We start from the raw sequence: 16,506 nt of genomic DNA on the forward strand, positions 1-16,506 counted from the left end.
CTGTCTCTCATAAGGAGCTGGTTTGTATTTCTAGGCCCCAATTTGACTGTCATGGTGGTTTCCAGTTTACTATCTGAGTTGTTCTGGTGTAGCAGTCATGGAAGCGCTTCACACCCTCTTTCCCTCTCCAACTTCAATAGAATCTACCATTTAGTAGAAGCGATGCCTAAACAAGAACAGTCAGATACCTACAATAAAATAAAATTAAAGTTTGATTTTAATTCATTTAAAGAAATCATAGCATAGTATTTTTTTTCTTCTCCCTCTTTTGGTAAGAACAAAAAATTTTATGAATTCTAATCATATAGAAGTACAAAAATACAATGTGCAGAATATTCACTTTAGAAAACAAGCAAACCGTATGGGAATTATGGTATCATAGAGAATAGGAAATTCTTAATAGATGACTAAAGTTTAACAATTTAACTAACAAAGAATTCAAAAGAGAAACTGCAGATGCTAACCCCAAATAGTTGAAGGCATCACTCATTTGAATAGATTAAAATTTAAAGCTAATTCCAACCAACTACAAGAAATGTGCAAGGAAAGACACCAAAAATAATAATACACTGATATACACAGAACAAAATCCCTCCAAAATATATGAAGTAAATATTATGGATAAAAGAGTTGTCTTGCACCTGTGTGGGCGTAAATCTGACAGAGTTCTGTTTGGGCTGATCTTGAGGATAAGGACCAGGGTCAGGAGGAATATATGCCTCAACAATAAGCTTTTCCTGCTCAGAACCAGCATCCGCCATACTGACATCATTCATTGAAGCTGTAGAGGACTTTTTATTCCCTGGAAGAGCGTGGATGTTTCCTTTCAGCGTTCTGGGGAGCCTAATTCTAAAAGGGGGCCTCGGATGCAAATTTTCAGTACCATCCGGATTTATGAATTGAACCTTAAGAAATACAGCGAAAAGGTATAAGATTACCATTTTTACAGTTCATGAAATTGTGGAAGATACAAGCAAACATAAGTAACTTCACAAAATCAAAAACGTCAAAATAAGATCAACCTGATAATCCGAAAAACTCTCTCTCAAATGGTCTGCATCAAGGAAAGTATCTTTGAAATCCACTGTCTCCAGAAGATCAGGCATATTTGTCCACTGAGCTGCAGAAGGATTCCCATAACCGAGAAATATGTTGTGCAACCAGTCAGGAACAATACAAGTTTCATTCATAAGATCTCTTATGGATTCCAAAATGGCTTTGAAATTGTTTTCCTTGGGCTTCCTCCTCATCAATATATTGAATGTCCCATATACATCTTCTGCATCTTTCTCTGCAATATCACCGACATCCATGTGATATTGTGCCGTATCTAGAGCAACAATCACAGTTCTCAGTTCACCTTTTGGAGGCTTCCATTCATCTCGTTTAATTCTCCCAGTGAAATCATTCATAAGAGTTCCTTCCTCGTCACGGATCTCAATAACTTCACATCCACGTACAAATTGAAGACCAAGCCTTTGGGGCACACTAGCCTTTGCAGCTTCTTCTGCACTTAATGGCTCAAAGGAAGGACGAATAGAGAGTAGAAACAAAACATCATGCTCTTTAAGGGCATTCCATTCTGATCTCATTCGTGCTTTATAACTGGAAATACTGAAAGTAACTGCTGCAGTCACAGATGATGGCTTGACTTCTCCAATGTTTGGTTGCTTAACTTCAGTAATTTTAAATTCTCTAATTGGCACAGCCATCCTTGACCAACCACGAAAAGCAGTTTCTCCTTCATGATTGATGTAGGCAAGGAGATGGGGTACAGCCTCCTGAATATCTTCACGAATCTCATATGTTGACTCAAGACGGAAGAGATTGAAATTTCTCAGAAGATAATCGTGAAGCGTTAGAAATTGTAGATTAAGTTTTGGGAGAGCCAGACACCCTTCCCCAGAGTAGTTGATACTTGGTACAAGGCTTTCATCCCACATGATCTGCTCATTCGGATAAAGTGGAAGAGCATTTATAGCTTCTTTTTGAGACTGTTGCTTCTCAAAAAAGGATACCATGACCTCAATAAGAAAATCAACCCTTTCTGACCAGGGATCTTTCATTGACACCAATTTTAGCTGAAAGAAGGGGAAAATATCAACCAAGAGAATTTAAAACATGCTGAGTTTACATGTTACAACAATAAATTCACATACATGAACATATGGGCAAAGGGACAAAGAGAGGCAGGGATGAGAAGTAAGGGGACGAAGAAAGCAAAAGGAAAAGTCAAAAAAGAAATCATGATAGCCGGCAATTTTGCAGAAGATTTTGTGACACAATTCATAAGTAGACCTTCTTTTATAAGCAAATAATGCAAATATATTAAAAAGCGCCAAAAGATAACACACCAAAGTACATAGGATGTATACAAATAGCACCTAAAAGCACATCAAACAAAAGAGAACACAAAAAACAACTACCTCCCCTAACAAGAACTCAACCAATCTATAAAATCTAATAAAGACATAGAACCTATATCTATGTACATCTTCACCCATGAAAACAAATTTCTAAGAAAAGAGTTGTTCAAATCTTAATCTAAATGCTCCCCATTAGAAAATGACCTTTGATTCCTTTCTATCCATACAGTCCAAAAGATACACAAAAGGAGCAGTTGTCGAAATCTTCTTGTGTCTTTTACCCACAAAGAGACCATACCACCCTAAGAGAGACTCTTTAATAGTAGTAGCTTGCACGTAATGACTACCAAAAAGACCAAACAACAACTGCCAAAGGACCCTGACCTTGACATAACGGAGGAGGATGTGATCTTTGGATTCTTCCATGTCTTTAAAACATCTATTGACCAATGACCACCCTCTTTTCTGAAGCTGATCTATTATCAAAACCTTTCCCAAACTGGCCTCCCATGCAAAAAAACTTACTTTAGAAGGCACCCGAGAGTTCCAAATTACACTCATTGGAAAGGAAATTGATCCCCTGGTTCCAATATGGCATATAAATACTTAACTAAGAACTTGTTGTTTTTGAAGTTCATCCACACCACCTTGTCTTCCCCTGCACTATCAACCACATCTCCTTGTAACCTTGAAAATAAATACTCTACAATGTCCAATTCCCAATTATTTAAAGGTCTAGAGAAATAAAGGTTCCAATGACCTCCCTCCCCTATTTGAACCCATAGATCCACAACCCACACCTCTTTGAAACAACTAAGGCATATAAAGAAGGAACACAACAATTCATCCTAGCACCATTTATCCTTCCAAAACTTCACCCTCCACTCATCACCCACCACAAATGAAGAACTACAGCAGAAGTTATTCCACTCCTTCCTAATAAATTTCCAAAGCTTGACCCCATACCCAACTCTCACTTAATGAGACCATCATCCTCCCTCTTCCTCCTCATATTTTCCACTAATGATCTGATTCCAAAAGGCTCCTCTTTTAGTTTCATACCGCCAATTCCATTTGCACAAAAGTGCCTTGAAGCCTAATACCTAACCACCTCCCCCCCTCCTTTTTTCTCCCTTTCTTTACTCTTCTCCATGGACATTGTCAACCACTTCATAAGATGCATCTTTATCTCCAACGCACCACCTCACTAAAGGAAATCCCGTTAAATTTTCTCTAGCCTCAATATGACTTTCCTCAAAATACTAATAAAGACAAAAAAAAATGTATAATAAGTACTTTTGATCAACGTAAGCCTTCCCCAATTAGAGATGTATTGCCTTTTTCACATTGAGTCTTTTGCAAAACCTCTCTTCCACCCCAGACTGTCACTGATCTAAAGGGAGCACCTAGAGATAGACCTAGGTAAGTAGATGGAAGTTTACCTCCTTTGCACCCTAACTCTAAAACATGATCCACTCTACCAATTGGAATCAGCTCACACTTATCCAAGTTAATTTTCAACCTTAATAAAGCTTCAAACCACATGAGCAACCAGCTTAAATGAACCATTTAATCTTAAGAAGCCTCACAAAAAACAAGAGTGTCGTTTGCAAACAACAAATAAGACACCTCCTCCCCTTTACCACCTCTCCCCCCACCCTAACTCTCGTAAGATAACCACCCTCCTTAGCTCTCTTGAGGTAAGGGCCTCCATTACAACAACAAATAAATAGGGAGACAAAGGGTCCCCTTTCCTCAAACCTCTGGAGCTTTGGAAGAAACTTGAAAGGATGCCATTAACAATCATTGAAAACCTTGCAAAGGATAGCACCATTTATTCCATCCTACCCATTTCCAACCAAAATTCATCTTTTCAAGAACTAAGATCAAGAAATTCTAATTAACAGGATCATACACCTTTTCAATATCTAAATTGCACAAGATTCCACATGCATTGATCTTCAACATAGTCTATGGTCTCATTTGCTATTAGCACCACATCAAGAATCTGTCTACCCTCTAAAAAAGCATTTTGCAACTTGGAGATCACAATGCCAAATTAAAAAAGAAGAGCCTTAGAGATTTTCTAAGCCATTAACAATCACGAAAAACCTTGCAAAGGATAGCACTATTTATTCTGTCCTACCCGTTTTTAACCAAAATTCATCTTTTCAAGAACAAAGATCAAGAATTCCAAATAATAGAGTCATATGCCTTTTCAATGTCCAACTTACACAAGACTCCACATGCATTGCTCTGCAACATAGAGTTTAGTGTCACAAGATGCTTCAAATGACCCTCCTCATGGGCTTATATAGGAGGTGAGAAGCTTTTAGAGACCCTTGGAGACATCTACACTTAGCTACAAAGTGGAAGGGTATGGAAGCTTCTAGAGAGGGCTAGAGATGTCCACACATCTCTACACTTGGCTATGAGAGGAGTCCAAGGCTTTCTAGAGAATTCTAGAGATCTCTTGTATATTCTTGTACATAGGCTTGTACATAGAATTGTGTAGGGTGTTCTAGAATCTCCTTGAATTGTAAGGAACCCTCCAAGGTTCCAGAAACTTCCTAAGGTGCCTATAAATAGGTGAGGCCCTCATTTGGCCAAGGCACAACCCAAAAACCACCCAAATCACTTCCTAACCAAGCAAGTGAGCTCCCAAAGCACTTGTAAAGCTCCCTTTAAGCAATAAAGTTTTCATTCTTTAAGTGTTGCCTACTACACCCTCTAAAGCTTCTAAGTCGGGTGCATCTTAGCCTAGCAAACTAAGCATCGGGAGTAAGGCTGACTTAGCAAGATCAAGTGTCTTAACTTGTCTAAGTACCGCACGAGCTTAGGAAAAGACTATGTCTGTGACATTAGGGTCTCATTTTCTATTAGCACCGCACTAACAATTTGTCTTACCCTCTACAAAAGCATTCTGCAACTTGGAGATCACACTGCCAAACTAAAAAAGAAGAGCCTAGGGGATTCTCTGAGCGGCATTTTTAAGGAAGACCTACCCACCATCAATTATCAAACAAACATTTGTCGTCTCAAAGTGCAAAAACTGGGGTATGAATAACCCAATACCCTTCCAAGAAAGACTCTCAATATTAGACCACCCCTTAAATCTCAAAAGCAAATTCTTGGAACCAACTAATAACAGAGATGACAAAAGAGGAAACTAGATTCTAGTGATTCATACAACTCTTCTAGTATGTCAACTACCAAACAAAATCCTGCACTTCGTAAAAAGGTTGTCCATACACCACTTGCAAGAAAACTACATTGCGTACCTACTCACCATCATACTTTTACAAGTTCGTTTAGTCTTAGGATAATGGAACATATTGAGTGACTAGACAAGGTTTATATATGTTTAGGTAAGAGAATACAAGCATGAGTGTACACGCCCCCTATATTGTTTAATGCCCAGATTTAGTTTAAGAGAGAAGAGAATCAATTCTTAAAAGAGTAATCATTCAGCAATAAAAAACATTTGCATTAGTTACACACTGCACATAAATAAAAACCTCAGAATGAAATAATCAAGAAAAAAATGCTAGAAAATAAAAGCATAGCAAAGTTAATAAAAATCAATTTTGAATCATACCTAAGAAACACCTATATAAACAAAAAATAAAAGATCTATTACAGCAAAACAGAAGGATCTGATTTCAAACTGTTAGCACTTTAAAATAAACCTGTCAATCAGTCAGTTTACAGACCTTACAGCAGACCAAGTCTTTTAACTCTTCAGGAGAAAGTACAGACAACCTCTTTGAGAGATCAGCACGCCTATGAATTCCACCAATATTGGCCAGTGCAAGTTCTCGCAACTACAAGGACCAATGAGAAATGGCAATTGAGACACAAATTAAAATGAAAAAAATATATATATTTAAATTGTTCCAATTCATGAATTGAATTTTAATCAAGGAGCAGCTCTTTTCAAGTGAATATCTTTGTAAATAACTCCTACTAATGAACATACCTTGGGAATCTTCTTAAACGCAAGTAACTGGAAAGACTGGAGACGGTCATAATGAGATTGAAGCACCTCATCATCATTCAGTTGTGTTCCTACATGATCATTAATCTCAAAACCTTCATAGAACTGAAGCAAGTCAACCAATTGTGCAAAGAGTTTCCCCTTTTCATGAGTATAAAGAGCACTCAAATGACATTTGGCAACTACAGCCACATCTGATACAATAGGTCTCAGATATCTGTATGAAAATGAGAAAAAGGAATTAAAAAACAAAACAAACCTGACTATTAAGAAAGAGAAGGGAAAAGGAGGGCAGCAAGCATCCCTTGATCATTGTGGATAGGAAACATCCATCTTTGTTTAGTATGAAAGCATTTAATAACTTTTGGCAACAACTAAATCAACCAAATCACAAATGAATCATCAGGAATGTTTATCATTTCCAAAAGGAAGTGGAAGGGAGAAAAGGGACAGCAAACATCCCTTCACAATTTCAGGTGATTCACCTAAAATTTTTCTTACGCTTGCTTCTTCGTTTTCACAAAATATACTTCTAATGGAAATTTTTTGGGCTAACTAGATGGACACGATAAATTTTCCCCAAACCTCATGACAATACGTGAACTGTTAAAGAGATCCTTCATGTATCATATCACATATCACATGCTTTTTCACATATTGAAAAATATATAGATAAAAAGTTTATATATGCATAGAAATGTGAAATGCATGTCTATTGCAAAGAGTGGTTAAAAGATGATGACATTCAACATCAATGTCATTCTCTAACACGCTTACATAGTATCATTATCAATTTTAATTGAAGAAACAAAGAAGAAAAAGAACCAAAATAATGACTCTTGGCTCAAGTAGCAAGGGATTGCAGTGGGAAGGTGGAAGTTCAATGTTATTTATCAAAAAAATTACATATCAAAGAAAACAGAAAATAAAAATAAAAATAAATCACAATTTAATGGTCTAATCTCAAACAAACATCAAATTCTCAGACTTGTGTCTGCTCAGGCATAGAAACACATGGTGAAAAATGAAATTGGACAAGCAGTTGCATGGAGAAAGAAACTAGAAATTTTGGAAGATGGAAAAGGGAACCCTACAAAATTTCAATTTCAATAGAAAGAAACTAAGAGTTGATGTCAACTGAGGTGATCAGAAGTTGAGAGTGTGTTGGTGAAGTGAAGACCCATTGATGCAAGGGGGCATCAGAAAGTGCTGCAGTTTTCTGGGACAGCAGAATTTTGGAGATGCTGGAGATGGAAACAGGGGCTTTCTCTCTAAAATGAAGGTTCAGAAACTGTGAAGATGGTGTTTGTTCGGTTTTTTCAGGTGTTTATGACCAGGATTCTGAAAGAAAGTTCTTTCTCTTTTAAGAGTTAAGAGCTATTAGAAGTCTGTGGGATGACCATTGGTGCATTGGAGGGCACTTCAATACAGAGCAGGTTGCCCCATGACCACAATAATGGTGAACAAAGCCTTGCTTGGCAAATGGATATGGAGATTTGCTTGTGATAAGGAAAATCTCTGGAAGCGGGTGATTTTGGCGAAATATGGGCAAAAGGGTCTTGGTTGGAGGACAAAGAAGGCTATTGGGGCGTTTGGAGTAAGGGTTTGGAAGGAGATCTTGAAGGAAACTGATTGGTGCTAGGATAATATGGTGTTCATAGTTGGAAATGGCACCAAAATCAGATTCTGGACTGATCATTGGTGCGGATGTACAACCCTGTCCCAAAGCTTCTCTCATCTTTTTGCCATGGTTGTACATAGGAACACTACAGTGGAGGAGATGTGGGACCAGAATTTCAGTCAAGGAGGCTGGAATCTAAGATTTCTTAGGGATTTTAATGACTAGGAATGGGATATGATAGGTAACTTGCTCCATGTATTGAGGGGTCGCAGGCTTACCTTGGAAGAAGACTCAGTCTCTTGGAAGGGAGGAAGAAACGGGCAGTTCAGAGTCAAGGTAGCGTACAGCTCATTGGTCAACCCCATTGTCACCACCTTCCCGAAAAATTGCAATTGGGTGGATCGAGTTCCAACCAAAATTGCGTTCTTCGCTTGGGAGGCTACGTGGGGGAAGGTACTTACTCTAGACAGGCTCCAGAAAAGAGGGTGGCAACTCCCTAATTATTGCTTTTTGTGTGGTTGTGAAGAAAAAACTGTAAATCATATTCTTATACACTGTACAGTGGTCAGAGTTCTGTGGGATATCGTCCTTATTTTGTTTGGTGTTCAGTGGGTCTTTCCAGAAACTGTAAAGGAGGTCTTAATTAGCTGGAGGGGCTCTTTTGTGGGGAAAAAAAAGAAAAAGATATGGAAGTCCATTCCGTTGTACATTTTTTGGACGGTTTGGAAGGAAAAGAATAGACTAGCCTTTAGGGGGGGGTGTTAGCACTTCAGAAACTCAAAAATTCTTTTGTTTGTAATTTATGAAGTTGGGCCAGATTGAATATTGGAGAGGAGTCGCTCTCCCTTATAGGCTTCTTGGAGTGCTTAGATTCCAATTAAGGGCTAGTGAGGTTTTTTGGCTTTATTTCTTCTTGTATGTGAGGTCTTAGCTGCCTTGTATACTCCCTGTATGCTTTGTGGCTTTTTTGCCTCTTGTTATACAATTCTTGTTTATCTATCAAAAAAAAAAAAAAACAATAAGAAGCTCAAATAACTTTATTGAGGATTGCAATTTGATTGATCTCCTGATTGGTTGGCAGTTTACCTAGAATGGTGACCAAGATGGTCAAGTTCTGTCCCGTCTTGATTGTTTCATTGTTTCTTTAGATTGGGAAGATCAGTTTCCAATGTGAGTCAGAGCATTTTGCCAAGGTTCATTACCCTATCCTCTTGATATTGGAGGCTTGAAAGAAGGAAAAGATCCCTTCAGATTTGAGAAAACACAGCTTAAGGAGGAAGGGTTCAAGGAGTTAGTGGCTGATTGGTAGTGTAGCTATGACTTGGGGAGTCTGCTATATACCATAATGGGTGCCACTACTTGTGTCATAATGCGTGACTAATGATTTAAAAGGCTAAAGGAGGTTTTGAGGCGTTTTGCCAAAATGAGGCAAGACGTAAGCCTAAAGGCAGAATGAGGCATCAACTAATAAAATTATCAAAAAAAAAAAAATTACTCATAAAGTCAAAAGAAAATTGAATAATAAAAAAATAAAAAATACTCAAAGTCAAAAGAAAATTGAATAATAAAAAAGACAAACTTCATAATGATAAAATTAATTATTTGTCATTGTAGAGCTATAAATAGAATAGGAGAATTTTTTTTCCTATTATGTTAGTTTCCTATTTCCGTAAATAGATAGTTTTATGATTTAGAAATAGGTTAGTTTAGGAATAAGTTAGTTTCCTATTATGTCTCTTGTTTCCTATTTCTTCTCTTGTAATCTCCTATATAAACCGTGTGTATAGTCAATCTAATAGAGAGAGAACTTATTATTTTTCATCCCATATTTCGTGTCATGGTATCAGAGCTATAGGTTTTTAAGACCTGAGCATCATTCTGGCCTTCATCGCCATTTTTCTAGCCTTCATAGCTGGATTTTTTTTTATTCACGTGTTCTTTTACCAGCCTTTATTGCTGTTGAATTTTTTGTTTAGCGATCTGCCTTAATTCCAAGAGATCAGGTTTTTTCGTGGAAGATGTTGGAAAATTCAGGTACACCTTCATTCTCTTTTTGCATGAATGCCTCACATGGAGTTTATGATGACTCTTGGATAATAGACTCCGGTGCCACAGACCATATGACCTCCAAATCTCAACTTTTCAATACCTATACCCCAAGCCCAAATAACAAGAAAATTGTAGTGGCCAATGGCTCTTTAGTTACCGTTGCAGGTTTCGGAGACATATACACCTACCCTTATTCTTAAAAATGTCCTCCATGTACCAAAATTGTCGGCCAACCTTGTTTCCATTCAAAAGCTTACCCATGATCTTAGATGTTATGCTATTTTTTTCCCTTCTTATTGTGTTCTTCAAGAACAAGGCTCGGGGAGGAGGATTGGACTTGCTAAGGAAATGAGCGGTCTTTACCACCTTGAATCATCTCAGAAAACTAGTAATAATTTGTCGTTGTCTCTTCTCAATTCCTCAAATAAAAATACCATTTGGTTGTATCACCTACATCTAGGTCATCCATCTTTTAGGGTTTTAAAGGTCATGTTTCCTCATTTGTTCCAAGGATTAGCTATTTCTGAGTTTCATTGCAAAACTTGTGAATTGGCAAAACATACTCGTGTATCTTTTCCTATTAGCAATAAAAGAAGTTCTCATCCTTTTCATTTGATTCATAGTGACATATGGGGTCCTTCGACTATACCTAATGTTTCTGGGGCTCGTTGGTTTGTATCCTTAATTGATGACTGCACTCGGGTTACATGGATCTTTCTTCTTAAACAAAAATATGATGTTAGCATTGTTATACCTAATTTCCACTCAATGGTTCAAAACCAATTTGGGGTTAAAATAAAAAGCTTTAGAACAGACAATGCTAGAGATTACTTCAACCAGATTTTGTCACCCTATTTTCAATCACAGGGCATTCTCCATGACTCATCATGTGTTAACACACCCCAACAAAATGGGGTAGCCGAGAGGAAAAATGGGCATTTACTCAACACAACCCGAGCCTTACTTTTTCAAGGGAATGTTCCTAAGTCCTATTGGGGGGAAGCTGTTCTTACTGCCACATACATGAGAAATAGAATTCCCTCACGAGTATTAAACAACAAAAGCCCCGTCGAGATACTTAAGAGTTTCTATCCACACTTCAGAACCTCAAATGGGCTCACTCCTATGGTATTTGGGTGCACTGCATTTGTTCATGTCCACAACCAACATAGAGACAAGCTAGACCCCCGAGCCATAAAATGTGTCTTCCTTGGTTACTCATCCACTCAAAAAGGATACAAGTGTTACAATCCCTCAGTTAGAAAATTTTACATCTTTGCAGATATCACCTTCATAGAAAATAAACATTTTTTCCACAAGTCCTCTCTTCAGGGGGAGATTTCAATGATGGAAGATAGTCCTTATGAGTCCTTTGAACCTCTTGATCTTCCTTGTGTCTCAACCCATGGTGATGAAGAACCTGTGTCATCCTCTGTTCCAACCAGTGTCACTCAACCTCTTGATCTTCCTCATGTCTCAACTCATGGTGATGAAGAACCTGTGTCATCCTCTATTCCAGCCAGTGTCACTCACAATTTTCCACAGTTTCCTAAGGTGTATTCAAGGGAAAAGGCCATTCCAGAACAAAAGTAGGTCCAAGAATCCAACTCAGACCTTGGGAATGAAATCACGGTAAGATCAGACCCACCTTTACATACACAACCTAGTAAAACTTCCACTGACTCAACAGACAACCTAGACCTAGACCTTCCCATTGTTGTCAGAAAAGGCACCAAAAAATGCACTAACCGACCACTTTATCCACTATCACACTATGTGTCTCTTAAGCACATATCACCAGCCCACAAGAATTTTATTGTGAGTCTAAACACCACTATCATTCCTAACACTGTTTCTGAGGCATTGACAAAAAGGGAATGGAAGGATGCTATGAGAGAGGAAATGAGTGCATTAGAAAAGAACAAAACGTGGGAGATTGTTGAACGACCGAAAGGGAAAAACATTGTTGATTGCAAGTGGATTTTCACACTGAAATGTAAGGCTGATGGATCTCTAAAGAGACATAAAGCAAGATTGGTAGCCAAAGGGTACACTCAAACTTATGGAGTTGATTATCAGGAGACTTTTGCTCCAGTTGCAAAAATGAATACTGTAATAATCCTGTTGTCACTGGCTGTCCACTACAATTGGCAACTCCTACAGTATGATGTTAAGAATGCATTTCTTCATGGTGATTTAGATGAAGAGATTTACATAAACATCCCACCAGGATTTGAGGAAAACACAAGTAACAAGGTGTGCAAGCAGAAGAAGGCCTTGTATGGGCTAAAACAATCTCCCAGGGCTTGGTTTGGGAGATTTTCAAAAGTCATGAAAGAGTCTGGGTACAAACAAAGCCAAGGTGACCACACTCTCTTCATCAAGCACTAGGCTAAAGGGGGAGTAACTGCTCTTCTAGTCTATGTTGACGACATCATAGTGACTGGAAATGATGAGAGAGAAAAGCATTAAGTGAAGCAGAGATTAGCAACAGAATTTGAGATAAAGAAACTAGGGAAACTGAAGTACTTCCTCGGTATTGAGGTGGCATATTCCACACAAGGGATCTTCATCTCTCAACAAAAGTATGTGACTGATTTATTGGCAGAAACAAGAAAGATTAGGTGTAAACCAGCCTTTACCTCAATGGATCCAAACCACAAGTTGGGAGAAGCTAAAGAGGAACCAATGGTGGATAAAAGAATGTACCAGAGGCTGCTTGGTAGACTCATATACCTTGCTCACACTCGGTCAGACATCGCCTACTCGGTGAGCGTGATTAGTCAATTCATGCATGATCTAAGAGAACCTCATCTTCAAGCTGCTTACAGGGTGCTACATTACTTGAAAGGCAACCCTAGGAAAGGAATTTTGTTCAAGAAGAACAATACTCTTGCTCTAGAAGCATACACCGATGCTGACTATGCAGGTTCCCTAGTGGATCGAAGATCAACTACAGGGTATTGTACTTTTCTTGGAGGAAATCTGGTAACATGGAGAAGTAAAAAGCAGAATGTGGTAGCAAGGTTGTCTGCAGAATCAGAGTTTAGGGTCATTGCTCAAGGGTTGTGTGAACTACTTTGGCTGAATATTATTCTAGATGATTTGAGAATCAAGTGGGATGGTCCTATGAAGCTCTATTGTGACAACAAGTCAGCTATCAATATTGCTCATAACCCTATACAACACGATAGGACAAAACATATTGAGATTGATAGACATTTCATCAAAGAAAAATTGGAGGAAAGAGTAGTGTGTATGTCCTATGTTCCATCAAAACATCAATTAGCTGATATTCTAACAAAAGGGCTGAACAGTTCAATGTTTCACAATCTCGTATTCAAGCTGGGAATGGAAGACATCTATTCCTCAGCTTGAGGGGGAGTGTTGAGTTATAAATAGAATAGGAGAATTTTTTTTTCTATTATGTTAGTTTCCTATTTTTGTAAATAGATAGGTTTATTAGTTTCCTATTTCTGTAAATAGATAGTTTTATGATTTAGAAATAGGTTAGTTTAGGAATAAGTTAGTTTTCTATTATGTCTCTTGTTTCCTATTTCTTCTCTTGTAATCTCCTATATAAACCGTGTGTATAGTCAATCTAATAGAGAAAGAACTTATTATTTTTCATCCCATATTTCGTGTCAGTCATTATTAATAGTTTCTAATTTAATTTAATTTTCTCTTGTATAAAATTTAGCTCCCATGGTTTCATCAAATAAATTTTCAGCATTATTGTCTAGTAAGATCCTCTAAGGTCCCCATTAGTGACAATATCCACCCATTCTTCTTCGTCATCCACCAATTGCAATGGTAATTTTTCTTATCTATCAATGATAAGATAATGATTATATATGAGATTAAACACTAGGACAATCAACAATTTCCCTATTCTTTCTTCTCAATCACTCTTTTTCTATTTCATTTAAAAGGTTAATTGGAAGTCAACTAAACCCTTATTTCATTAAAGGTTCGAGCAAGTTGAGATCTAATACAAAAATCATGAAATCTATATCAAAAGCCCACAAAAGTATATAGAACCCATTAAAATTCATTGAATATCAAGGCATAAACCTCTAATAGAATGTATACTAAAAGTCCATAGAGACGAAAAACCCTTTGAGATTTAGGCTTCAACAACCTTGAGGCTATAGCCTCAAACCTATAAGCCTCGACAGGGTGAGGCATAAGCCTCAATTACCCTAAGGCTATAGTCTCAAGCCTAATTCGTAGAGCCTCATCTTAAGCCTATAACCTCAAGGTTTTTGTAGAGTCTTGCCTCAAGGCGTAAGCCTCAATAGCCTTTTAAAACACTGTGTAATAAATGTCACAACATGTGTCATAACTTGTGCCATGACCCACGTTGTAATGTGTCACACATGCCACAATCTGTGCCATGACTCGTGTCATAGCCCATGTCATAACCCTTGCCACAACTCGTGTCATGGCCCATACCATGATATAATGCCACAGCTCATGCCATGATGTGTGGTTTGCAAGCAAACCTGAAGAGAGTGGCCTAGAAACTCTTAAAGAGGATATGATGCAATGAAAAAGGAAGTATTTGGTAATATTGCTATCCACAAAGTTGGTGCTTTGGACTCCATAAGAACATTGGACGAAAAAGAAACAAAGGGTGGCTTATCTCTTCATAAGCAGGAATCCAGAAATTCAAGAATTAAAAAACCCAACAAGCTGGCTGTGACGGAAGAAACATCTTGAAGACAAAAATCTCATGCCCTTTATCTGAAGGAAATAGGTAGAAACACCAGATTTTTTTTCAAAAGGTGGTCCATGCTCCATAGAAAATCCAACTTCATAGGCAGAATGAGGATTGAGGGCTCTTGGTGTTCTGATGACTGTTGGATATTTTTTTAGATAATTAAGATTATCCAAATCAGTTGAAGAAGTTTGAATTAATTCAAACTATCCAAACAGCTTTGGATATTTGAGTTAATTTGAATTATTTTAAATTTGTTTTATCCATAGAGTAGTTAGAGATTAATTCAAATTAACCTCCTAGTTTTTAGGATGTTTCTGGTTTCCTAAAATAAAGGACTTAGATAATACCTAAGTCTATAAATTAGTTTGTAATTCAGTTCAATAAAATATATACAAGCAGTGTTGGTTTCCTATCAAAAAAAAAAAAAAAAAATACAAGCAGTGTTTGAGGTTTTCTTCCTACTGCCTGGAAACATGGTATCAAAGCAGGCTGTGTAGTTGAAGAAAATACCATGGTAAAAACTACCATGACAGGGACAAGCAAGGGCGACGACTCAAAGGTGTCTTCAAAACCTTCTCAGTCAGCCTCTACAATTGTCCCCATTCCTATTGATCACTCATCCCTTCAAATAACTACTCATAAGCTTAATGACAAAATTTTCCTTCAATGGTCGAGGGCTGCTCAAATGGTTATTCACAGATGCAGGAAGATTGGGTATCTCCATGACCCAATAAAGAAGCCAAAGGAGACTGATCCTACGTTTCATACCTGGGATGCCAACAACTCAATTGTTGTGGCATGGCTTGTGAACTCAATGGAAGAAAACATTGGCGAAAATTACGTGTATTACTCAACTACAAAGGAGCTTTGGGACGCTGTATATCGTGCTTTTTCAAACCTTGAAAACTCAACTCAAATGTTCAAACTAAGAAACAAAGTTCGAAATCTGAGACAAGGTGATATGGATGTAATATTTTTTTTGATAGGAAACGACAACGGAATATATTGATAAAAAGAAGGTACAATTAGAAGGATGAGAAATCCTCCCACCAAAGAAAAACAATACTACAAGTAATCAAATATAAGAAATACAACGAGAGAATAAGCAAACGGTCTATTTACACACCGCTAACCAATCAAGTTGTAACATGTTAAGAGGTATCCCTTTAAAAACCTTAGAACAAAAAGCCCATAGAGAAGCCAAAAAACGAATAGAGTCCCAAAGAAACCCTGAATTCCTTGCTTTATCCTCAAAAATCCTTGCATTTCATTCCCGCCACACCACCCACATTAACGCGATGCACGCGTCTTGCCATAAAACAACCCCTCTCTTAGAAGATCCAAAACCATTAAAATTAGTAAAAAAACATGTCAGAGATGCTCCTTGGGGAAACCCAATCCATCTTTGCTAACTGAAATAATCTGTGCCACAACCCCTTGGTCAAAGAGCAATGGAGGAAAAGGTGATCTACTGTTTCTCCATGCTTCATGCACAACTTACATATGTCGGGACTAAGTGCTTTGTGGGGTCTTCTCAATTGTAGCAAGTCATTAGTATTAACCTTCTTGTGCGCCACCAACCAGACAAAGGACTTGACTTTGAAAGGGACTTGAGAATTCCAGACAAACTTGGTAGGGAACACTGGAGGCGACTCGGAATATTGGGATAAGGCCAGAAAGAAAGATTTGACTGTGAAAAGACCTGAAGGAGATATGGACCAGGATCTCTTATCTGGAACCGAAGGAGATA

At 37.8% G+C, this 16,506-nt stretch overlaps 1 protein-coding gene across 2 annotated transcripts in view; it reads right to left on the minus strand.

The window, feature by feature from the left end:
* Positions 1-16,506, minus strand: part of LOC100260373 (uncharacterized) — a 43,887-nt gene that overhangs the window by 9,899 nt on the left and 17,482 nt on the right. For both annotated transcript variants that reach the window (XM_010654864.2, XM_019221694.2), the window contains exons 7-10: positions 6,346-6,580; positions 6,080-6,190; positions 1,023-2,081; positions 642-905 (exon numbers count right to left, since the gene is read on the minus strand). In XM_010654864.2, the coding sequence (XP_010653166.1) occupies positions 642-905; positions 1,023-2,081; positions 6,080-6,190; positions 6,346-6,580 (1,669 nt within the window). The remainder of the gene's footprint in view (positions 1-641; positions 906-1,022; positions 2,082-6,079; positions 6,191-6,345; positions 6,581-16,506) is intronic.

Source organism: Vitis vinifera, chromosome 8 (assembly GCF_030704535.1).
Source record: "Vitis vinifera cultivar Pinot Noir 40024 chromosome 8, ASM3070453v1".
In the NCBI taxonomy this organism is placed as follows: domain Eukaryota; kingdom Viridiplantae; phylum Streptophyta; class Magnoliopsida; order Vitales; family Vitaceae; genus Vitis; species Vitis vinifera.